Source organism: Ochotona princeps, chromosome 4, assembly GCF_030435755.1.
Source record: "Ochotona princeps isolate mOchPri1 chromosome 4, mOchPri1.hap1, whole genome shotgun sequence".
In the NCBI taxonomy this organism is placed as follows: domain Eukaryota; kingdom Metazoa; phylum Chordata; class Mammalia; order Lagomorpha; family Ochotonidae; genus Ochotona; species Ochotona princeps.
In genome coordinates, this window is record NC_080835.1 from 97,897,862 (window position 1) to 97,924,080 (window position 26,219).

Sequence of the window (26,219 nt, forward strand, 5' to 3'; positions counted from 1 at the left end):
GCAGACGTGCCACCACTAGTCTGCTTTTCCGCCCAGGACGTGAGGTCCCTGCCGAGCGTTGCCCAGCCTCTGGAGCTCAGTCCGAGCCCAGCAACAGGATCCACTGGACGGAGCCAGTCCACAGCTCGGAGCCGATATGGGAATCTCTGAGCCCCAGTCCCACAGCGCCGCTCCTGTTCCCTCTGCACTCTCCCAAAAACGCTGAGCAGCTGAGAGGCGCACCTCTGGGAAATCTCCCCTGCTTGTCCTCCACTTCTGCAGGGGATGATGCCCCCAATGATCAGTCGAGTAACTTCCTCTCGGGGCTCCTGCCCTCCAGAGGACTGGTGCCCCTGTCGATGTGGGCGCCTATCCTCCTAGCTGCCTCTGTCCTTGGGACAGTTGAGTCTGTGCCGCCTTCCCCCTGCCTGGAATCCTGACTCACCAAGTTCCCCACAGAGTGCTGTATTTTCTCTTCCACTTTTTGCGGCTGTTCCTTCACGCCGTGTAGATCTTCTTGCTTTAGTGAGCTCCAGTGACCTTCTCACTCTTCTCCCTACAATTTTCTGTTTCCTAGCCTGTTTCTCTGCTGGATCGGTTCCCCTCTTTCCCTACTCCAACCTACACCAGCTCCCTGCGGTTGGCCATCTTCCCCCACCTTATATAGTTTTGCACAAAGATTTAAAGCTGTTTTGAATTTTTCAAAAATTTTCTTAAATGTTGCTCATGTATGTAGTTAGTTTTGTGTCATAATCTCAAATTTGGTATGTGAATGAATGAATGAAGTTACCAGTCTGACGCCAACAGCCTGGGAAGTAAAATGTTACAAGTAGTTCTGGACAGCAGAGGGCAGTAAGGAGCAGTGAGCAAATGGTACTTGACATCAGCTGATGGGGACCCTTTCCTTGGTGGAGGCAAAAATACAGACGTCCAGAGGGCCAGCTGCAGGAAGGATCTTTGCAGTGACAAGGGCCCAGGAAGGAAATCAGAATTAATGAGATGTGTAAAGGGTTGACTCATGGAGCCCTAGCTGAAAGTGTTGCATCTGCCCTTGAGGTGGGCAAGAGTAGACATCAGAGAAAGCACAGATTAGAACACCCTGTTTTCCAATTGCTATTCCAGTCTGTTCAATGCCAGGGTCTGACTGCTTAAGGTAACAGGCCTCTAAAGGTAGTTCTAGGAGCTAATGCAAACTGGCTGTTTGAGAGTTAGCAGCAAGCTTCACACGAGGACTGAGGAGTGCAGAATCAAGGCTGTGAAGAAGTTGTTGGAAATGAGTGTCATATGCAGCTGCAGAAAGTGGAAAAGCTGCAGGTCAATGTCAGGAATACGATCTTGCCACCTACCTGAGCAGGGTGTGATTTCACGCTGGGTTGGCAATTTTCCACTTTTATATCTGGGAAAGCTGCTTGTTTGTAGGGAAACTGTATGGATTAGAGATTAGACAGTCCTCATTCTACTAACTTTAAGTTTCTGGTCCCCATGCTGCACAATTCTCCTTAGCTTCGTTTTCTCCATTTGTAGATTGTTTCTGTCTCAGAAGCTGATGTTGAGGCCATGAAACACTGTCGGTAAGATGCCTTGCAGCATCTTTTTATTTGGTAATTGCTCTTTGGGCTGTAGTGTGTGATGTATTCTCCAGCATTTCTCTTTGTACTTGGACAGACATCCATAGTATTGTTGATTATGTTAAAAAAGACTGTTTTCCTGTCTTCAATAAGCATACTTGAAACTGCTAGGAGAGTGCAATGTAAGTTGGCTTGCTAAGTTTTCTATTCTCTTATTTTATACTCACATAAGTCCTCTGAGGTGCTTTAACTGTCACCTGTGCTTTGGAGTGGAGACACTGAGACTAATAAAATCGTGGATTTTACCAGTGCCCTGTACATGGTAAATACCTAATAGGGTTCAAGAGTCACATGGTTTGATTGCCACGATCCTGCCATGACCGCTATGCAACCTTCTCTCCTATATAGACAGTTCATCGCTCATCTAAAAACTGAAGAGTAGAAATAAGATAAATAAGTATTTTATGTTTGTGATATGCTGAAATAATATTGCAGCTAGCAAGCATAATCTTTACACCATTTCTTCTTTTGGCATTTAGGGTGGAAAGTCCAGAGTTCAGTGACAGAAATGAAAATAGACTGCTGTGGGTTGAGTCCCCCACCTCGTTCCCACTTTGGAGCCCTGATCTCTCTTTCCTTGCCGCACAAGGACACAATGTGAAGGTGCTGGACCTTGAACCAGGAAGAGCAGCTGAGTCAGTGGGGGGAACATGATCGTGGACTTTCAACCTTCAAAGCTGTAAGTGACATGAACTTCTTTTGACAGATCACCTAGTGCCAGGGAGCAGAAAACGGGGTTAAACATATGTTGCTTATACTAATTGTTATCTACAGTATTATATAATTTCACTATGAAAATTACACAGTAATAATATTGTGGTATACTTTAGGGAAATATTGACACTTGGACAAACTGAATGAAAGGTTTATTCATCTATATTTCTTACAACTTAAAGTGTAGGAATGATTTCCTCAGATTAAATTGGAGGAATCGAAAGTCAGGGCCCAAACACAGCAGACTGGTGTGTGAGTTTGTCAGTTGGTCAGGTATGGCATAAGCCTTAGAACTCTTGACATCACAGTGGTGGGCTGGCCTGGCTACTGCAGAACCCTCACTCGTCCTAGTGGTGTGCCCAGGGTCTGCGTGCTAGTCTAGCCATGTCTCTCACTACGGCCAGCGTAGGGAACGGGAATGTTTCCAGGAGCCAAAAAGGACTCCACTCCTGGAATTCGTCCACAGGCCCACGGTTCTAGGAAATCTTTTCATCTTCTACAAGTGATCACCCAAGCTGACTAGTAGTCCAGGAGGAGTTTTGAGCTTGTTAACCCAGATGACGAGTAATTGGTCATTTTGTTGTTGATAACATGTGAGGATACTCAGGTTTTGCTGATATGGCACTGCTGACCTCCAGAGCAGGCTCTGTATCATCAGGGAGACAATTCCTTAGCTCAGTGGGAAGCAGTTCCCTCCTGAAAAGCAATCTACAGAGGAGCTTTCCTGTTTAGGAAAGAGTTTTGTGTTATTCCTAGGCCATGGGTTTAACTTTTATGGCCACATACACCTGTTAGGAGATGGTCCTAATTCAAGCAGTTTACATCTAAACATGGCTTTGTGTTAAGATAATTTAGATACTTGCAGTATGATTTGGTGCTTTTTAGCATTCCCACACTGCCTTAATGAGAATACTGATTTAGATAAGATGGGGAGCCTATTTAGTGTATAAATAATCATGCCAACCTGAGACCCAATTGTAAGCATGTCTTGACAAACATCATTAAAAAATGCTGGATGACAGCTCTGATCTGGAGATCCCACTTGATTAGCTTAGGCCTACTAGGGCAGTCAACCCTATGTGAAGGTTTTTCACACTTTTTCAATCTGTACTCTCTTTTTTGCAATTGACACATTCCTAGGTTACGTCATATAGTGTTTAAGACTTACGTTTTGGGTGGGTTAATGGGGGAACATTCTGCCTACCAGCCTATCTAGCAAGCACTCCTTCCGTCACTCCACCAACAGTTGTCCAAGGTTACCAATGGCCTTTGTGTTACTGAATCCGATGATCAGTGCCTGCTGATCTCACACCACACCACACCTTCCACAGCATTTGATGTGACCAGTGGCTTCCACCTTTTCTTTCTGCTCTGACTTGCTGTTTTCTGGTTTCCCCTAGATTCTCCCTTGAGGGTCTTCTCCATCTGTCTGTGCCTCTGACCTCTGCTCTTTCAGGCTTTTAAACACAGAACCTCATTACATTTAGTTGGAGATCTTTTTTTGGGAAAGTGAGGCTATAATTTGGTCATGTGTCACCCCAAATGTTTGGCATAAAGCTCATTCTGTCAGTTGTTTTATCATGGCTCTGTGGTGTTTGATGTTGAGCAGGCCCAACCGTGGTTGTAAAATTGATGGCCCAGCAGCCATGACTTCACCAGAGCCCCCCCAACACCACCTCCTGCTGCATGGACCAGTGAAGCTGACCAATAATAACCAGGTCAAGAAGCGTCATGCCTTTCTTTACAGTGATGTGCTGCTCATTACAAACAACAAGTAGGTACATTCCAAGCATGCTTTCCTGGTTTAAAATCATTTTTGTGTACTTTCTCTAAGTAAACAGAGTGGTTTAGTTTGATCTCTGCAAATGTGTTGGGCTTTTCCCTTAATTATGGATTCTGTGAAGATTTATTCTGCATCTTTTCCTTGTAGAGAATGCAATCAACAGTAGGAGAGTCAGGGTTTCTCTCTTCTTGGGATTCATACATATGACAAAATAGCAAACAGATAATTGAAGGTTGTGGTAAATGTAGACTGTGTTCTTATAGGAGGATAGACGTGGTGCAGAGAATAAGGTAAAGTGTCAGAGAGGAGTCCTTGCAACATTTAAACTGCCTTTGGCATGAGAAGCAGCCGCCTGTTCTAGACTGAATGCCCCAAGCTGCCTGACTCAGGCGACCAGAGGCCCTGCTGTGCTAAGGCTCCTTCCCTCAGGATGTTATGGGTCTTTCCACATGAGGTCTCCTGTGTTGCATGATTACACGGACTCCAAGAGTCCTATGCTGTTGTGCCCTGAACCCTGAGCATCTTTCTTCAGGCTTGTCACTGCTTGATTCTATAATTCACTTGAAAGTTAGAGTTGAAAATGAGGAAGACAACATGTCAAAGTGAAGTTGGGTTGGGCCACACCTGTGTCCAGCAAGGACACTGCTGAAGCTGTTGATCACCCTGTGACTGTCAGCAGAAAAATGGGAACCATTTTCTGCACTTACTCATCACACTCTGGGATGCATTTTGCATTGTGGTTGTGATTTGGCTGTAGACTGTCAGCTGTGGCAGTACAGCCTTAGCCAGAATCGTTGAGGCACATTGTTTTAACCAGACCTTAAGAAGGGAAATTTGAAATAAGCTATGGTTATTACAGTGGTGAAGAAACTTTTTTTCTGCCAGGGGCCATTTGAATATTTATAACATCATTCATTGAATGAATCGAAGTGTCAACATTAAAAATTATGAATTTATTGCATTTTTGAATCCAGCCTGCAGTGGCCTTGACAAAACTATCCCAAATGGCTTTTCTGTCCTCATACAGCCTGAGAACCAGATGTTCCCCACTCCTGCTCTAAAAACTCGAGATTCAAATGTATTTGAAATCTTTCCGCACTAAAGCTATTCCAAGACTTGAGTCCGTCTCTCTTATTTGGAAATAATTCATGTAGTATTTAATGATTTTTTCCAACTCCCCCCAACACTGTTGAATTCAGTAAGATATAGATAACCAGGGAATGAGTAATTCTTTTAAAATGTAACATCTTTAGGATACAGAGTTTGCTGTGTACTTACTGCACTCAGTATTAAGAAAGGAAATCACCCGGCAATGGCCCATCTGTGTTGTAGGTGCCCTGGGTCATCCCTCACTTAGGGCACACCCAGCAATGGCCCATCTGTGTTGTAGGTGCCCTGGGTCATCCCTCACTTAGGACGCACCCAGCAATGGCCCAACTGACCCTCACTTGTACTGTGCACTAAGGGGGAATATGTGAGAATGAGCTGTTCCCATCATAGAACTGTGGTTATGCAACAAGGTGGAGGAATCCACCATGGTGGGAGGGTTTGGGGAGGGGTGGGGAGAATCCAAGTACCTATGAAACTATCACATATTATAATGTTATTAATGAATTAAAAATAATAAATAAATAAAAAAGGAAAAAAAGAAACAAACATCTCATTTGATAATCTTTCTTTAGATACAAAAAGCAGTTCAAAATCAAACTCCAGGCTTCAATAAACAACATATGGCTTGCTAAAAATACTGTGGGGCATGGTGACAGTCCTGAATTAAAATCACTGAAGTTGGGATGGCCTTTGCAAAATTTTACGGCTAAGTTCTCGTAAGTACCACTTCTGAATCTTGTAATATCACTTTTTTTTTAATAGTAGTAGTCATCTTTGCCTAGCCCAGGAAATATGCAGATGTATAATTAAATCCCCCACAAATGCAATTTTGGGAAAAGGAAACATTTTGATTTGATTCTATAATTACCACTGACTCACAATGCCTTCAGTCATGGCATTTGTGTGTTTTCGTCAAAGTTTTTGTTTTTTCATTCACTGGTGTATTTCTGAATGCCTTTAACAGCTGTGGATGTGTCAAACTGGCTCCAGGTCTCACAATTCCTTTTAGATCTCACTTGTGAGTGGTGGATGTACAAGTACTTATGCCACCACAGGCTGCTTCTCGGATGCATTTATAGGAAGCTGATCGAAAGGATGGAGTAGCCAGGACCTAAATTAGCTGCCTTGAAGTGAGGTGCATTTATTTCTCCATACCCCCACCCCCTTACACTGTTTTATTCATTTTAATACAGCTGTCAAATTACAGGCAGTGTATTCAAAATTGGATCGCGTAGCTAGGTTAACAACAGTGATTTTAAAAAACTACAAGATGAGTGTTTAGCCTAGCACTTAAGAAACTTCTATCCTACGTTGGAAAACCCAGGTTCCACTTCTAGTTCTTACCTTGACTCCGGTTTCTTATTAATGCAGATCTTGGGAAGCAGTGGTGATGTCTTCAGGCACAGGGGTTCTGCTACCCACAGGAAGAGCATGCATTGAGTTCTCAGCTCGCAGAGACATACTTGGTAGTTGTGGACAATCGGGAGGTAAACCAGCGAATTGGAATTCTGATTGTCTCTCACATTCTCTTTTTATTACATTTAAAAATTTATTTTGTTTTATGATATGGACACAGGCTCTGGGGTTGCCTGTGCCCTTCCCCAAGGTCCCTGTCTTCCCCACTGATTTCCCCTCTAGTTTTACAGTGGATGTCATTCATGAACAGTCACAAGTCCATCATGCTGTTATTGAAGTGCTTCCCAACAATGTAGGCGTGGACATTGTCAGCGAGTCCATCATCTTACTGTTTGGATGTATTCAATTCTTTCACTGAGTGTCCATCTCTGGTCTGTATGCACAGAGACACAAAGCACTTTATCTCCATATCTGAACGTATCAGTCCCCGCTACACTTCCATTATATATCCCCTAAAATACAGAGCCAGTGAGCACAGTCCACAACAGGAGAAAATGATGAAGTTTCATCAACATAAAGTTAAAAACACATGCTGCAAAAATAAACATGCCTCTCAAGATTGGTGAAAATGGGAATCGAAAACCCTCTTGTAGGTATAGATACTAGTGCATGACGCTTGTGGTGCTGAGGGAATTACATGATGTGGTGTAGGATCTGGTGGCAGTGGGGAATTGGGATGGCTGCTTACTGAGTTCAGAGTTTATTCTTCGATAATGAAAATACTCTGTAACAAAATATTATTACAGAGTTTGGCATGCACAGGATGGTGAATGTATCCAGTTACACAAGTGCTCAATTTTATGTGATCTGTAGTTAGCCATACCTGTTCTGAATGCTAGCAATTTATAAGTCCATGTGTGTTTGATGCTTAGCAGGTATTCACTTTAGATATTAGATACATCCATGATATTTCAGAAAGGATTTTAAACATTTGTCTTTTAGCAGTAGGAGAGCTGACATTTCTCACACATCATACTTCTGAAAAATGTTTCCTATGTATTTGTTTAACATACGCTAATTCTACAATCCCTATGAACAATTACAGTAATTTGGATTCCACATGCCCACCCCCCACAAGTTATATCCTTATTTCTGAATCGAGTATTCTATCCACATGGTCAATTTCTTCATTTGGACTTAACCTGAGTCATAGTGTATTTTATATTTATATAACACTTCAAAATACAAGAGCACTCAGGTTTAATTAGTGGAAACTTTCCTGTGGTCACTGAGTTAGCATCCCATTGTTGAAACTCGGGCTTTAGTTTCAGATCAGTTTCTGCTGTGGAAGAGCAGAATCCATCCAGAGCCCACGTGTAGGGGCAGGGAAAAGTAGCACTTACACCTGAGCTACTGTTGCCATCGAATGCCTGCTAATGTATTTATCTAAATTGAAATTCTAAATCACATGGAATTAATTTTTTTACATAGTGTAATATTTTCTCCCTTTTCTCTATTTGCAGGTCTGTGGAATTGAAGGATAAATGGCATCGCTTTCTGGAAAGGTATTTCTGCAGGATACACATTTTGTGTCTTTAGTTTGTGATCAGAGAACATAATCTCTGGAAACAATGCCACCACATGATATCTCCTTAATAACACTTCAGATCATCTTCAAACTGTTTCTCCCTTGGATATATTCATTGTTGAGGAAGTTCTAGATGCACCTCCTATTCTTTCTCTGCCTAAAACCTTTTGAATGAAGCAACCATGGTCCTCAGTATATAGTAAATTCCCGTAAATCCAGGCTGCTGTGCTGGGTGAGTCTCACAGCAACTCTGCCTGTTACCCTTTTTAGGTCGTGTGTTGGTGGTGTCAGTTCCTTCAGTGCAGGCAAGAATGCTTAGTTGACATATCACAGAAATTATTTTCAAGGCCACATGTTCTTTTCCCAAATTACTTCCCTACCCATATTTTGACCCTGGTAAGGCACTCTAAATGCAGATGTTTTCCATGGATACATCTTATAAGAGTAAAAATGCTACAGATATATGAGCATAGTAATACATGCATAGTCTACAAATATGTGTCTTCGATAACTCAAGCAAAATTTTCACATATATGAATTATATATATATACATATATATAAACATGGGTTGATTTGAAAAGAATGATTAGCTAATTTATTTATGTATTTTATGGCTTTTATTAGATCAATCACCCAAAGCCAGCAGATGGATGGATTACAGAATACTCTGGTTAAAGTCAATACCAGTAATATTAATAATTCTTCCAGTGTAAGTATGCTTTTCACCAAAAATATTTATAATTCTTCCAGTGTAAGTATGCTTTTCACCAAAAAAAATTTAAACAATTATATGACTTATCCATAATGAAAGAGAGACACAGGGATAGGAAAGCTAGAGAAAGTGACAGGAGTGAAAAAGAGGAGAAGAGAGGAGAGGAGATGAACTGGGAGTGCTGGAGGGATAGTGAGAGCGTGATAAAAGAACCTTGTTATTAATGTATCTTCAGATATCCATGCAATACTTCATGTGTATCAAGTGAGAGATTATGTGAAGCAATGGAATCTGGTAATTCAATGCTTGTGCTAAAAACGAGAATCTCCTGATGAATATCCGTAGAATTTCATTTCTTAAAAACGTTAGTTTTCTAAGGCAGTATTCCAGGAAATAAATCTTTCTCTTTGACTTTTACTACTTTCAGATGATGATTCCATTTCCAGTTTTCATGTTTATTAAATTATTTTTATTTATTTTGATGGAATATTTTAAGAGAATGCAATGTAAAACTAGAGATGGGTATGCCATGCACTGTATAGGCTGTAACCCAGATGTGCCTGTTTGGTTGACATTTTGTCCTGTTTGGATTTTTAAAAATTTCTTTTCATTGTCCCTCTGGATATGTGTCTTAATGTGCCTTTTCTGAAGTCAGTTACATGTGGTGTACCCTTTAATCCTTGAACATCTACACAAGCCTAAATAAAATCATATTCTTGTGCAGCCACTGTCCAGTCCTCACCTGGAAATAGAACACCAATTAAAACAATGCTTCCACCTGTTTTTCATATTCCAGTTGATAGTCACTTTGTGATGCTCCCTTTCTGGGACAGGACCCACTCCAGGGTCAGCTGCTGCTCTGAGCTACTTACATCTAACAACTACTTTGCCAGAATGGAATACAGTTCTGAAGGGATGAAGCATTTAGGAGAGCAGTGTTTGTCTGCCTCATTTTTTGAATGCTGTTGCAAGGAGTAGCTTCAGTGGGATCACACTTGATTTCTGAAGTTAGGGTACACTAACCCATTTGTTAATGGGTGTGACCAGCACAACAAGTGTACTCTGTGACTGTGTTTTATACCAGTGTCAGATCACACAAAATGCCATTGCAGGGGAAAAAGAGATAGTTCAGCAGAGTTGTTTGCAGCAGATACTCATACAACACCAATGCTACTCATTCATATTGGGAGATCTGTTTCCTTCTAATGTTCATTAATTTTATCTCACAGAAACAACCATTTCCTATAGTAAATTCCAGTTCTAGTGCATGTTGAGTTCCTAAATTTCTTTCATCTGAAAATGGATGTTTCCAGTTCACTACTGAATGGCACTTTTTGACGAATCTTGAAAAAAAATATTTTAGCTGATGTTTTCTTCTGCACACGTTTTGTTCCACTGCCTGTTGTTCCACATGCTTTCTGGTGACTAGTTTAAGCCTCCTCTACTGATCACCTGTGTGTATGTCTTTCCTTCTTCCCATCCTGTTTTCAGTATCTTCTGTTTCTGGTGTGGAGTAATTCAACAGTACTGTGTCAGAACAGTCACAGGGTGCTGAAGCTCACCTCAGGTCTTTGAGTCTCCCCTGACTGCAGAGAACAGAGGGATTGCCAGCACCAGCAGCCTATGAAGGCCCTCTCTTGGTATCCTGTGCCAGCGGCCTGTAGAAAGGTGTGAATCTGGGCACTTCACAGTTCCAGACCTGTGCACCACCCCCTTCCTGGCCACTAACCCAGGTTCAACATCAGTTGGGGACCTGTCCTCTTGACAGAATCGGAGAATTACATTCCCCTGTGTAGAGTAAACTGCTTGTGCTTAGTGAGGCATGCATTACAGCCACCACAGCCACCATGAGATGCTGGTCTATCCCGTCCAAGCTCCTTCCTAACTAAATGACAGCTGGTCCACCCCTCCCATCCAAATGTACCTTGTGCCCTCTGGTCCTGCTGTTTTGTGGAAGAATGAGGAAAACTGTGTCCTCCTTCCCTGCAGTGACCTGCCGGGAGTCTTTCTTCCTCTCTGACTGCAGTTTGAACCCAGAATCAGTGGGGTGTGCAGGACTTCACATCTAATAATGTCGCCCGTGATTCCAGCCACCATGGTCTGTTTCCATCTCTGTCTCTTCTTCTGGAATTTCCTCAAGTTTTCAGCTTTGTGTGTCCTCCCACTGCTGCTTGATCTCACCATCCACACTGCTCTGTGGTGTGTCTGTGTCTTCTTCAGAATTTCTACCTCTGGATTCTAACCAACTCTCATCTCCTTTGCTAACCTTTCCTAGTCAGAATTAATGCAGTTTTACTGCAGTTATCCATCTTCACCAACCATTTTACTTGAATTTATTTTGTTTACAAAGATATCAAGATCACAAGGAGAGGCAGGTATCCTGGTAATGATTATTTTGAATGTAATGCTTCTATATAACATGATAAACCATTATTTTATGATCTGCATGAATTATAAAACGATGATTCTCCCTTCAAAATGAAGGGAAATTATCTGTAAATGGATAATGCAGAGCTTCAAGTTTCTGTGGAAGGGCTTTCAGGTAGCTCAAAAACAGGACTTAAATATTGAGAGCATTTTTGTTCTTGAACTGTGGATTCACAGTGTCAATGAATATGGGGAATGAAGATCTAAGTAGGTGTGATGCCTGTCTTTGTGAGGGTGTTTCCTACAAAGTGGTTTAGTAAGCAAGAATGTCCTCCACAGTTGGTTCTTAATCTCGCATGACCAAGACTGAACATACTGTCTATGATGTCAGTCTGAACATAAACATGCAACCAGCAGGGGAAGGAGAGGGACCAGCCCTTCATTGCAGAACAATTCCCTGTGTGAAGGAAAGAATTTTTGCTGCAGAGAATCAGTCCCTTTATGGGTCCTGCCTGAGTTTACATTCTTTCTCTTTTGTCCTACGTTGTTATGTTTTCCGTTCCATATTAAACTATTTCCTATACTTTAATGAAAGTTTTTCTCTTGGCTCTGAGTTACGTAAAGTGATGCAAATAAATTATTCAGCATTGGTGCTTTATATTTTTCATTTGGTAGTCCTCAAACTTGTCCTTCAACTGGGTAAGGATTTTATAATTGTGTAATCTTATGCTGAAATGTTTCTCCATATCACCAGTTTATATTCTCCTTTTCTCTTTTACAGTCTGCCATTTTAGCAGCTCACAATTTAGACACCATCAGGGATGTTATCAACATGGCATTGCCAGGGCTAGGATTAACTGTAAGTAATCTGAGAACTGGTTTAAAATAACAACTTTGATCTTTGATAAATGTATTTCCATGTTGCTACTGGTACATAGGTACCTACAGTGTGTATGTTTGTGTGATGTACTATGAGGCATAAGGGACCAACTGCATATACAATGTGTATTGCCCCTAGAAACATGAAATCATGGGGTAGAATGCATTAGGGATATTTGTGTATGGTCATTGCTCTTATGTTTTGATTTTAAACTTTGCATGAGCTGGAAGGCATAGTTTAATAAAACATGGGTATAATTTCAGATGGCTATTTCCACAGGTTTTAATTTGAATCTCATAAAGGTAAAAAGCATTTTGTCAGCTTTCTAATGTCCTAATATGAAAATAGTAGACGTGTGTTTGGATTGCTGTTTCTGTACTCTGATTCCCCTGATTCCATAACTGCTGACCCTATCACTCTGTCTCATAATCTCAGCATGAAGATCCCTAAAGTACATGTCTGATTTTTTTGTTTGTTTTGAGAATCAGAGTACATACCAAGGCAGAGAGGGGGGAGAGAGAGAAGCAAGCAGAAAGATGAGAGAAAAGCAGATACGAGGAGCATTCTCCCTTCCATTGGTTCAGTCTCCAGGTGGCTAGAGTGCCCTAGGATGTCCTGGAGCCAGGAATATAACTGATGAACCCCAAGTATTTGAAAGGACCTGATTACTTGAACATTTTCAGTTACCTCCCAGAGTGTACCTTTGCAGGAAGCTAGAGCTGGAATTAAAGTCCAAGTGTTGTGATACAGTTCTCAAGGATCTTATCTACCTGCTAAAAATCCCCTTATTGTGAATGTTGACATAAAATATGTGAATAGAGTCGTGCTTTAGATACTGGTCCTGAGAATGATATGCCCTGTACCTGTAAAATTCAGTAAAGGTAAGGTGTGAGTGAAAGCTGGGCTTCTGGGGAATGTGTATAGACACCTCTTGTATGTTTTGTGTTTTAATTTCCTTTGTTTGGAACAGAGACACACAGGCACACGTAGTCGAGTGTTCACTACTATGGACAACCTCCACAAATGCTTAGCATAATAGCAGGGCTCATTCCTGGAGCTGAGAAGCTCATCCAATTCTCCTGTGTAGGTGGTGGCAGTCCAGATACATGGGCCATCAGTGCTGCATTGGGATGCACATCAGCAGGATTCCGAGAGGATCCAGTGGCAGTGTCCCGGATCCAGTGTCCTGGCTTAACCCCACACCCTCTGTTGTGGGTAGTGAGTTTCCTATCTGATTTCTAACCCATCACTTTCCTTTTTTAAGTGATTGCATTCTGACAGATGCATAGGTGTGGCCTTTATTGTTGATGTTTTTCCTGATAGAAATTAGCAGATTTTTAATATGTATATGTGGTATTTGAGATGAAGAGAAAATCCCACACAAATGAGAAGTGACTAAAAGCCTATGGGTGCCCTTGAAGGATGCAATGACATTTATATTGGGACCATTGGAATCCTATCCTCACTATCACTGAAGAGCTTGCCATTCTATCAGCAGAAAAATAAGGAACAATTTGATAGTATGGGTTCCTGGAAAATGTTCCCTCTAACTGTGAAAGCTCTATACTGTTCTAATATTCAAGATTTTTCTAATGTGTTCAAGTCTCCTAAAAGCTGCCAGGGCAAGCAGAGTTGGTATAAGAAACCAATTATTTCACTGCAGCACAAGTGAGTTATACATTTGAAAGAAGGATGAATTGCTGAGTTTCTGTGTACTGAGTAAAACATACACCTCTGCACTGAAGTCTAGTGAGTAATATATGTGAACTCTGAAGAAGAACTAGGCCTTGGAGGAGAGTGGGTTGTTATATGAATGGGGTTGGTGACAAAGATTTGACTTTAAATATAGTTGATTTTATTTAATGGCCAGAGTTTTTCTTGGAGTCTTATCAGAAAAAAAGGAATTTCAATTTACAGATGATCAGATCCCATTTGTATCTGTATGTCCCAGTTAAGGCGCTGCAGCATAAGGGTTCCCTACCTTCAAGCAAGAGTTTCGTTAGATCTTCCTGCTCCTGAGTAATTTTTAGGCAGTGAAGCTATATGTGTGTAAATGAATATTTGTGTGAGACAGCCTCTATGCCTCCTAGTGCATTTCCTGAATAATCAAGGCTATCATCAGGTGATGAATGATTACTCCTTGTGAATCTCGTTTTGGCTTGCTCGCTCCTGAAAGGAATTAAAACATTGAACAGAAACATGATATTGATGTGCTCGTTTCAACTGGCCTTTCTAGAGTTGCATGGGTAATCACGTTCTTGTGGCCTGCTTTTCCAGCTGAGAACTCTCCTTTCTACCATTCCCACAGTAAGAGTAAGCTGATGGGTTAGTTCTGCTTTCTCTTCCTTGCCTTCTGGTCCTGTGCCTGTTCTTTCTGGATGACTGAGCTTATGATGTCATGTAGGTGTCACCTTGTTTAGGCAGTCTTGGCAGGCAATACGTGTACATGAACAGAGTCATGGAAAAGGAAATCATACCATTCTCCTAGGAGTCTGCTGATAGCTGAAGGAATGATCAGGAGTAGACTTGTCTTCATTAGTGTAACAGCATAAATGTGATTCCTTAACCCTTAGGCCACTTTGTTGAGCAGAATTGTGGATCAGATAGCATTGGCCCTGGTTCCAGTTATTTTCTGCTTTGGAAATGCAGAAATGCTCTGGAAATATGTGTTTAAGTATTCTCTGATGAAAACATGTTTTGAGGCCAAGTCCTTTTTTTCTCCAAGGGCTCAGAGAGAGATTACCAGCTGTGGGTCCATTATGGCAAGACTGAGGCCCCATTCCCACTCATGAGTAAGTGTTCTGGAAAATAAAAACATATTAATTATTTCAAAATTGCACTTAAAAACTGGTATATCCATGTTTGCCCAAAAGGTTAAACGCTCTCATAATGGAGACAACCTCTTGCAATCATCATTCATCCATTTAAAATGAAGTGCCACATGTTCATTCTACGGCAGACACAGGTGCCTTATCTCTGACTTCATACACTGGTTTTTAACATAGAAGGAACAAAAATAAAGTTTGTCACCTGCTTTTACAGGTGCAGATGAAAGATATTTCTTGGACTTTTTCCTTTGGTATGAAATGAAAAGGGAATCGAACTTCATTTTCTCAAGCAGATGATGGATACATATGTCATTTAAATTCCCCATGTCACCTTATGTTCCATAAGACACCTGTGTGTTTTTCTTTTCATGATGCTGTTCCATAGGCAAAGGGGAGCTTGAGTTGCACCAGTGCAGTGCCTACACTGACAGTCAGTGTGATTGATTATACTTCTCACCATCAGCCTGATATAAAATGAGATTCTTCTCTGCCTAGGCCATGAAAATCCATACACAATTCAGGAGCACTGTTATCAAACTTCCATCCGTCAGTCCGCACCAGGGAAGCCCACCTTTCCCCATATCCTTCTGGAGTCCATCCCAGAGATCTTAGCTGATGGAAAACTGCAGTTTATCCTGCAATGCCGGGGCAAGCCAAGACCCCAGCGTAGAGGTGGTGAGTACTTTTATTAGACAAAATGCCCTGCTCTCAGCACATATCTGCATTCCTGAGAACAAAATCAGAACACAAATGGATTCTAACACCAAGGCGTTCTGACACCAAGGTCTTCCCTGTGTGGGAGGATGAATATGAAAAAAACAGAACAAGCTTGAGAGAAATGGTTTGAAATCAGAATCCAGCACAGTTTAGGATTAGGCTTGTTCTAATGTTAGAACTTCTGTCAGCTCTAGATGTCCTGTGCATTTTCCCAATAAAATTAAGCATGTATAAACCTGGGTATCTCCAGAAATTGCCTTCTGAGGGGTAGATGTAAGGGCACAGTGAGTTCAGATGCATCTTACGGTGCTGGAATCCCGTTGTAGCACCAGTTTGACTCCCAGCTGCTCCAATGATAATAGACCTTCCTGGTGGTGTGCCTGAGATGGCACAGAGGGTTACCCAATACTTGTGCCCCTGCCTCCAATGTGTGAGACTCAGGTGGAGTTCCTGTCTTCAACCACATCCCTTGATGTGTGGCCATTGAAGCAGTGAATGAGTGATTTGAAGATTTCTTGGCATGTCCTTATGCATTGCAAATAGAACTTTACCAGAAATCACATCACTTCTGAAGGTCCAAAAAATGATGATTTCCCATCCCAGGTGGTAGATCTGAAGGAGAGTTAAAAGTTTTGGCACTGAATTCAGATCGATTCTGTTTGGGCCGAAGTGACTGTGGATAATGTGCTAAATTGATTTTTGTTATTATGTAACATTTTATGCTCAGTGGGTGTGGTAAAGTCTACCTGTCCTCCAATTCTAGCCTTGGTGTGTGTGACTACATGAACTTTTCAAATGAGGTCTGACTCCTGAATCCACTGATTAGGCTTAGCAGGATATACATACAGTCCAGTGTGGGGTGTTCATGATTCAAAGGCAAAAACTGCTTGAGAAGTATCGCTGCCAGAAGAATTGAGCTTGAAAAGCATCCTCATCCTTAGGAGATGAGACACAAAGAGCAAGACACACGGAGATACAAGCTTCCTGTTCTTTTCTTCACTCCATAAATGCCATGATTGTGCCAGGGTCAGGGCCGGAAGCTGGGATCTTATCCATGTCACCCCTATGAGAGGCAGGGTCAGGGTCAGGGCCGGAAGTTGGGATCTTACCCATGTCACCCTTGTGAGAGGCAGGACAGGAGCTGGAAGTTGGGGACTTATTTATGTTGTGTTTGCTAGAAGCAGGAACTTAATTTTGTTAGCCAGGGCCTAGATTTGCAAGAAGTTGGAATTGGAACCTGGAGGACATCAGACTCAGGTACTCTGATACGGGCTTCAGGCATCTAATTGAGTAAACTAAACATCTGCCTGGCACCTTACAGGTAATTTGGAGGAAAATTCATAATGCCACATGGATGCAACTAGTTAATTCAGGTGGTATGAACTTGTATGTGGGAAGGACTCAGTTTCTCTTTTTTCTAACCCTGACCTCCCCCTCAAAAAAAAATCTGTCAAATGGAAAATGTAGGAAGAAAATCTGTCATTGTAGGTGTAATCTAATCACTTCACTTTCTCTTCAGCATTTTTCAGAAATTATTTGTCTTGCCTGGGCGCTGAAGCAAGCCAGGATGGCCTGTCTCTGGACACTGATTCTTCCGCACAGCCGGTTAGGTTTCAAATGAATGATCTTACAGCAATAATTTTGGTAGGTATCATTATGATCGTTATGCCTCCTGAGCGCTGAGAACCTGAGGTATTAAGTGTCCTCATGCAACTCTGTTTCAAATGTGACAATCATTTGTCAGCCCTTGGCTGACTGGTTCTCTTATTGTGACCTCAAAAACAAGCATAGTCTGATTAGGAATTGCAGTCTTACTTGAAACACAACAGGAAAAGTGGTAGTCGATCTCACTGGTTTCAGCAGTGTCCTCCAGTCACTTGCTCACTGATGTAGGAAAGGTGCATATCTGATTCCCTGAGTCCACAGCCCCTCATTTGCAGCCTCTTGCTTGAAGTGTTCCTCTACTCCCTTTGTCTAGATGACTCAGACTTCTCACACAACCTCTCTCACATGAGTTTGGTTTGTATTTAAAATGCTTAAACACATTATTCTCAAATGTATTCATACTTCTATCATAAGAGAATGTGTTTAATAAAGGCCACAGAACTTGGCCTTTGTTATTTCCAACAAGGATTTTTAATAGCATGCACACTGGTTGATTGCCCAGTGTATCGGTTTGTTTTCTCCTGTGTATAAGGAGATACCTCCTGGGTGGGAAGGAATTTATCAGACTAGGTCCATCTTGGACGTTCTCCCAGACCTTACTCCATTCACAAGTTCAAGGAGCTCCCAGGGTCCTGATCAAGATGATGTCATCAATGGATAAAAAACTATCAGGTAATACATTATGTTGCAGGCATAAAATATAAACAGCCTAATAAATGACAAATTCCCTGTGATATTTGTGAAACACGTCTTGCTCTATTGGCATTAAGATGTAGAAGGCAGTGAAAATCTGGTATAATAGGCATGCAGTCAAAGAAGGCATTCTGTCGTATGTGAGCCTTCACCCTGGTTTTAGATGAGTGTGGGCAGCCACAGAATGTAAGAATGCAGCCTGTAGTTATTTAGATAAGGATGGGCTGATGTCAATAACGGTGGCAACGATATCTTCCTAGTTGGGAAAAACAGGTTTTTGGAAATAGTAACAGCAGGGTAGATGATTGAGATTGATTCACTGAAAGCTTGAAGAAAAAAACTTTGGGTTTAAAAGTTTTATTTCTTGGAAGAGGAAGATGAGGTTAAAACCAGCATTCAAAACCACTCAGTGTATGGGCATTGATTAGATGGATGACTGGAAAATATACTTAGAGGCACTGAAGCAGATTTCCTTTCTTCCCATCAATCAGCTCTTGCCATGTTAATTCATGCACTGTATCTGTTCCTCTACAGATCCAGTTTATGTTCTGGACTGGTGGTTGTGAAACGTCCTGTAATTTGTTTACATTTTATTCCTCGCAGGAGATGCTTCACTTTTTAAGGCAAAATAGGCCATCGACAAAGGGTGTTTTTCAAAACATTGACAACATAAAATCATTTCTGTGTCTCAAGGAAAGAATTATGTTTGGACATACATTAAATTGGGAGAATGAGTCTCCACTTGTCATGGCAGACTCATTAAAGGATTGTCTTCGGATCATACCTGAAACTCTTTTTACAATGGAACTCTACGATAGTTGGCTTGGTGTCCTTGATGAGGATAAAGTGGAAATCACAGAAATCAAAAGGTGGTAATATCATTCACATCTAATCCAGACTTGTCTCCAAATATAGCCAACACAGTTAGAGAAAAATATTAGCTTGTGCTTTTAACCACAACAAGCATGTGAAGAGGATTCATGTAGTCACACCAAGACCAGAATCAGAGGAGAGGTAGACTTTACCACACCCACTGGGTTCTTATTCACACAAAGTAGTATTGGTATGGAGTTATTGACCACTGTACTGAATGTCACTGAATGTCGCATGAATGGAGCGGAGACTTACTGATCCCAGAGATACGCTGTAAGAATAGATCTTTGTTGATCTCACTATCCACTTGTCAATGCTAATTAGGTGGATAATTCTGTGTATGCTGAAAGAATTGACATCAATCACTTTCACCTGAATTCATACCTTGAATGTGTTCTGCTTCATTGTTTTACTGTTGCCTTGAGACATCATTGCTTCAGTTTTACCTTACAAGGTAAAATGTTTGCAACTCAAATGCTGTTAAATTTCCTCAGTAAGCTTTGAGCACATTCTGGAATGCAACAGCCACTTTTAAGACTTGTGTAAACTGGACATTCACAAAGTTATTCAAGTGAAAAAACATAATTTTAACTTCTCCTTCACCCCACCCAATCCCCAGTGATACTATTAAGAAAATGGAATTTGAAATATTTTGTTCCCTTTCTGTCTCTATCACTTCAGCAGGAAAGTTACTGCATTTGTTTGTTAGTTTTGCTTGTGTGTGTACGTGTTTAGGCTCTTAGAACACCTGCCCGCATGCAATGTGGATATCCTGAGGCAGTTATGTCTGTGCTTGCATGAGATATCCAACAATGCCTCCTTCAACCTGATGAGCGCACCCAAGCTAGCTTTTTACATCACAACAAGTATGTTTTCACTGTGGAAATGTACATCACAGATCGCTTCATTGGAAAATGAAATAGTTAAACAGGTAATGAGGTGCCCCATTTCCATTGTGATGAACCGCATTTTACAATGAAAAGCGCTGTATATCCTTCCTGAATGTCAAGGTCACTTATTCTATATTTGGAGTTGTGGGAATGTGTGGTGGTAAGTCAGAAATTGAGAGCAGTGAATCACTTCTTTCCAAAGCAGGAAACAGAAACATGAGGCGTTAAAGCACAGGGAAGCAGGAATGTTATGTAACATTCTCTAATGTTATATAACATCAGAGAAGGGAATGTAGGGGTTTTAGTAAGTGGTCAATCTGAGATGCATTCTGTCACTCATCACTGAGGACCATGCACACCTGAATTTCACAGTTTATCAAGCCTTCTCAGCTGAGTAGAGTCAGTAGTGTAAACAACAGTATCCTCAGATCAATAGTGACACAGCCTGTTCAAAATGAGCACATGCATTTCCCTATTCAGTGACCCTTCTTGTAGCTCACTCAGTGAAATGCCACTTTCCATCTTACCTATGCTACTGGAATGACAATGAGTCAAAGTTTTAAAGCATACTGATAGACCCAAATGTCTCCAGTACAATGACAGTTCTTATCAGGCTGACACAGATGTAACGTTAGAGTGAAGCAGGGCAGTGGTTATGGAAGGATTGCAGGTAAAGAAACAGACATTTCCTTTGTAGTTGACTCCATTCATGTCAAAAGATCCACAAAAACCTCTGCTTCCCAAGTTTAATATAACACGTTTTCTTCTGTTGAGTACTTCACAAGTTATGTGACAGTGCACTCCATCACCTCAAACATCCTCCATAGACTCACTGGGAAAAGGAAAAGCAGATCAGACTTCCAGAGACGGTGAGACAGACAGATGATTCATCTGCTGGTTCACTCCCCACATGGCTGCAACGACTAAAGCAGAGCTGACCCAAATCCAGGGGCTTCTTCCAGATCTCCCACATGGGCTCAGTGTTCCAAGGCTTTATGTCATCCTCTACTGCTTTCCCAGGCCACAAGCAAACAGCTGGAGGGAAGTGGAGCAGCCAGGACGTGAATTAGCACCAATATGAGATCTTGGCACATGTCAGGTGACGATTTAGTCATTGAGCTATTGTGCCTAGCCCTTATATATAGACAACTGTGCTATCTAAACAAAGAAGTTATTAAAATAGCATTTTATTGCACTAGGACACAGAAAGTACTGTTTTTCTGAGGGGCAGTATTTTTGACAAATTACTTTGTACTTTTGAAAGTGTAACCATAGGTCAGGAAATGGTTCATATACGTTTATGTCAACTGTGAATTTTGTTTAAAGTTTATATGATTTTTGTAATGTCCAGTGTTCACATAGAATGCATGACTCATATTTGCAAGTGAAAGAGTACCCTGTTTCCATGCTTTTGTGTTACAGATGTCTATCATAGAGATTTTTATTGAAAACTACCCACAGATCTTTGAACACCACAATGAGTCTTTACTTAGTAAGAGCTGTGGAGATTCCAGCACCAGCAGTGGAAACAGCACAGAACATGAAATCGTCATGTGGAATCCAGAAAATGGTACAGGTGAGAGCTCACTGAATTGGGAACTCAGGGCAAACACTTCGGATTTTCTGGACAATTTTAACTGGTTGTGCGGAAAGCCACAAGGCTTTAAGGAGCCATGGCAAAACTTAGCATAGCATTGAATAGATCTGATCTCTCTTTACAAGAGTGCCAATGATTAGGAGCAGCTTCAAAATATTTAAGATGAAAGGGTAGGTAAAATGATGTGTTTGACTTGCAAATGCCAAATCTTAATATTGTTCTCAGAAACTTGTAGGTAAAAAATTGGAGTCCGACTTGCTTTTTCCTCAGAAAAACTAAATCTGCTAATCACTTTGTAAATACATACGTTTCTATGGCTCTATGTTCATATTAGATCAGAAATATGTGAGTAACCTTGTGCATCATATCTGAATGTAATGTGCTTGCATTCAGGGGATGTAATTGACTTCAATGGACTGATTGGAATGCCCTGACAAAGAATGTACAAGGATATATGTCATTTTTCAGACTCGAATAAGAAACCAGTTGCAGTCCAGAAATGGGCCCACCTGTATCATGAGTGGAATGTTTTTTGAGTCACTGTAATGAAATCACCATGGACTGTCCAATGGAGACTAATAATAATGAGTGAAGATGAGTTCAGGTGGCTCCTAACCTAAAATGCACATAATCTAAAATATATCATTTCCATTCTGGGTCATAGACTAAGATTTGCACATTTTGGATCGTTTCATTTTCCCCAAATTCAGTGATGCTGGAACTAGGGTGTATGAGATTATGTGATTATGTGCGGTTTAAACCAGAGGTAAAGTTGGATGTGCTGTGTTCCGGAGCACAGGGGAACACTAAGACAGGCCTGAGATTACTGAGGACACTTTGGTCATCTCTCCACTGGCCAGGGAGTGACTGAAGGGAGGCTGTAGCACTCTCCCTGAGAATTCCTTCATGTTTGCTGCTGACGCGTGACCTTAACTTGAAAGGTTCCTATGTCGAGAAACAGAGCTTCAGTTCCATCCATGCCTTTGGAAGTACACTAGTTCTTGCAGGAGATGTCCTTGGACCAATGCAAGGGTCTCATACAGAATGTGAAAGGACACTTACATTTTCTAAGACACAGTTGGATTATAAGACTTCATTCATGCTGTGTGCTTCTGGGTATCAAGGGTGCATCAAAATTATTAAATATCCACTATGGGCACAATAAGGTTTTGCTCTGTATGTGATCTGGCTTATGGGCTAACTTGAAGGGGATCTGTTAAAGGGAGCTGCAGCTGGTAGGTTTCATTTTCTGAAACACGTAGGGAAACCTGTAGAATCTATGACAGAAATCAGAGAGACTTGGGAGACACTAAAGGCAATCTTGAGAGAGAGAAAATACTCTAATACCACAGTGTCAGCTGAGCATTTTAGGAGTCACTTCAATTGCTGATTCAAACACTTCGGTACCTAGCCCACTACCCCCTGTTGTTGGGAATGATGGTACCTAGCCCACTACCCTCTGCTGTTGGGAATGATGGTACCTAGCCCACTACCCTCTGCTGTTGGGAATGATGGGCTTCATTGTCACATCGTTGTTTTGGATGCCACCCCACATTCCCTTTGTGCACGGGAGGGATGCACCTAGGGAGAATATTGTACCAAGAGGGCAACAGCTTTGAGGCAAACAATTTCTGCCAGCTGGCATTAGGTTATCTCCTAGCAATACACTCCAAAGGCACTTCCCAAGGCTCTCAAAATTGAATATATACCTCGGTTCCATTTTCTTTGGAGGTCTCAGTGAACATCAGAGCAGATTCCCATGTGGGTGCCTGAGATGGGCAGGGCAAGTCTCCTGTATTGAGTGTGAGATGTGTCTGTTTCCTGAAAGTGTCATATGTCAGCTTAGGGTTGTGTGCCTTAGCATGGTGAAACAGCATGTGACGGTGACCCCGAGTTCAGGAGTGTGGGGATTGCACCCAATCTTTGACGCAGGGGCTTCATAGGCAGGCCTGCAGCATCCAAGGTTGCACCCATGGCAGGTATCATTGCTCTTCCGAGGGACTGCACTGAGAGGGTTTCCCACAATTTTCTGATGTTTATCTCCTTTCTTGACTACAATTCCCTGAAACACCAACTCTGGACCACATTGCCACAACCTGTACAGTCATCCTGCCCCATTCACAAGGCTCAGGGCTGTGCAGGACAGAACAACTGCTCTGGCTCAAGAGTAGTCCATGTGTCACAGGAGGCAAAACATGGGTCATCCTGTCTTGCCCCAGGTGTCCATAGGGACACAGAGTGGGACTCTTCTACTGAAGAGAGCGAGGCATGGCATGCTTCCTTTTGATTTTCTGTCCTGACTGCATACCATCTTGCAAGCTTCCATTATGTCTGCATGACCTCCCTAACAGGTAGTGTATTTGTGAGTGGCTGTTGATGGAGACCAAAGTCGACGGTCTAGAATTTCCCTTGTGGCCACTGACCAATAAAAATGATTGGCATCTTAGTCTGTTTCCTTGACTCCCTAGGAACACAGAGGAAGAACTTCTTGAGATTCAGGAGCCTTTCCTTTCCTCCTGCTTATCTACTTACTTTTGCAATGAGAGGTAGACACAGACCACAGCCAATGTCAGAAACCAAGTTGGAAGCAGACTGAAGGTGAGGGCAGTGGTGCGGCTTGATGTGGAAACTGTCACACCCAGCCACGTCCTGTGCGTAATTTTGTGCTTAGGGTGCCTCAGAAAGGCCTAGGTGCCCATAGTAGGAGACCGTGATGCCTAGGAGCAGATCAGCTTTGTTCCTGATTTCAGATGTGAATAGGAGACTGTTGTCCGATAGTATACGGAGATGACGTTGCTCTGTGTTTCTTTCACAGTTATGGAGCCAGATTTTCTGAACTGGGAACCATTGAGAGGTAAATGTAAAAATATATGCTCTGTACAGAGGAAGGATGGAAACAGGAGCTTGTTACTAGCCCATGCGGGCTTTGGGATGTGTACCCTGAGTTGGAGCAGGATGCCCAGGGCATGGTGACTTAGAATAACTTTCATGGTCTGTGCCCTGTTGAGACACTGATGTACGGAGCTGCTTCATGCAGGCGTTAGACTGAGCTGAATATTATGTTCTTGAAATGCTCTGTGCCTGTGCAGGAGGGATGGAATTCTGGGGGAGAGAAAGTCCCCATTGCATGAATTCCAAGAGCACGGGGTTTGGCACAGGTAGTGCTTTGTGGGTAGACAGCTACCACGCGAACATCTGGTTTCCCTCTGAGGACTCCATGTAGAAATGTGTTGGTCAAAAAAAGAGAAAAGTAAAGCAAGGCAGAGCAAGCAAGCATGCAAAAGTCTAAGCCTAGCTTGTCCTGTGAGCATTTCTAAGTAGAGAATCCTGCCTTTACGAAAAAGTAGAATGGGAGAAGTGCCTTGGCCCAGTGTGGATACCATGGAGGCACCACGTTCAGCTAGGACACTATGCACTGACATTGTCTGAGCATGCTGCACATGTCAGAAATCTCGACTTCAGAGATGGTTGCAGTAGGCTATATGAGATGTGTGGCTGTTGCAGATGTAACGTGGTGTGTCTAATATGCAAGTATGCTCAGGTGCATTATTGCTTTGTTTTTCCTTCAGCATCAACACCTAAGTGTTATCTGGATTCAGCACAGGATTCAGGTATGGAAAAAGAGCTTGGGCTGCCAGGGAAACATGAAAAACCCAAGCTTGTTGGGGGCACTTACGTCATCTGCCCTCTGCCCAGTGAGGGACTGAAGGGTGCCCATGGCAATGTCTGAGAATTCCCTTTCATGTTCACTACCATTTTTCAAAATGGAGGACCTACCCTGTAAAGAATCCTGCAAGATGGCCTCGAGTTCCAGCGACGCCTTCTGAGATTGTGCCAAGCATTTCAAGGATGTGGGGGATACACATGGGCCAATTGGAATGCCCTGTGATACAATGTGCTAGGACATGTATCTTTTCTCAGACACAATTCAATCTGGATGCTATCCTCCCATGGCACATGGCATTATGTGCTTGAGGGTGCACCCCCAAGCTCTGTCAGAAAAGAGTTGTCAGTGCAGACGGGGTTTTGTTTTCTGTCAGCTGAGCTGACCTGCTGTGGGCTCTGTCATAGGGAGGTCTTGTTTACTGGCCCTCCTCCAGAACACCTGCCAAGGTGAGTCCAGTGACCCCAATCAGCCAGAAACCCGGAGACCCGGGATGGACAGCCTGAGTGTGCCATGGGCCAAAATGTGTACACTTGTACACTGTTCCATGAGGAACGTGTCACCCCCAGACATGTTTTGTGCATAATGTCATCCTCAGGGTGCCTCTGAAATGTCAAGGTGCCTGTAGTTGTAGACCTTGAATCCTAGGAGCAGATCAGCCTTGTTTCTGATTTCGGTTGTGAATAGTAGACTGTTGTCTAATGGTATATTAAGATGACTTTGCTCTGCTTTTCCTTCCACAGACATCGACCCTGAATCTCTCGAGGTTGAACCACCGAAAGGTATGGAAAAAGAGCTCAAACAGGAGCTCATTACCAGCCATAAAGCCTCTGCACCCTGTGCTCCTGAGTTGGAGCAGGATGCCCAGGGCATGGTGACTTAGAATAACTTTCATGGTCTGTGCCCTGTTGAGACACTGATGTACGGAGCTGCTTCATGCAGGCGTTAGACTGAGCTGAATATTATGTTCTTGAAATGCTCTGTGCCTGTGCAGGAGGGATGGAATTCTGGGGGAGAGAAAGTCCCCATTGCATGAATTCCAAGAGCACGGGGTTTGGCACAGGTAGTGCTTTGTGGGTAGACAGCTACCATGTGAACCTCTGGTTTCCCTCTGAGGACTCCATGTAGAAGTATGTTGGTCAAGGAAAAGAGAAAAGCCAAGTTCCAAGACCAC

General features: G+C 42.3%; 1 protein-coding gene across 1 annotated transcript; it reads left to right on the top strand.

The window, feature by feature from the left end:
* The first annotated feature begins 2,079 nt into the window (after positions 1 to 2,079).
* LOC131480018 (rho GTPase-activating protein 20-like) lies at positions 2,080 to 25,928 on the top strand. Its single transcript, XM_058662331.1, has 15 exons — positions 2,080 to 2,286; positions 3,931 to 4,095; positions 5,787 to 5,930; positions 8,094 to 8,135; positions 8,784 to 8,868; positions 12,020 to 12,097; positions 14,844 to 14,910; positions 15,442 to 15,621; positions 17,183 to 17,307; positions 18,625 to 18,890; positions 19,630 to 19,825; positions 21,207 to 21,360; positions 24,197 to 24,235; positions 24,951 to 25,076; positions 25,789 to 25,928. Exons 1-15 carry the CDS (start codon positions 2,258 to 2,260, stop codon positions 25,926 to 25,928), a joined length of 1,836 nt encoding a protein of 611 aa, XP_058518314.1. The 5' UTR covers positions 2,080 to 2,257.
* The last annotated feature ends 291 nt before the right edge of the window (positions 25,929 to 26,219 follow it).

Coding starts and splice junctions, on each gene's coding strand:
- LOC131480018 (XM_058662331.1), top strand. CDS start 2,258: ATGATCGTGGACTTTCAACCTTCAAAGCT. Junction 2,287..3,930: donor GACTTTCAACCTTCAAAGCT/GTAAGTGACATG, acceptor GATGTTGAGCAG/GCCCAACCGTGGTTGTAAAA. Junction 14,911..15,441: donor GGCCCCATTCCCACTCATGA/GTAAGTGTTCTG, acceptor TTCTCTGCCTAG/GCCATGAAAATCCATACACA.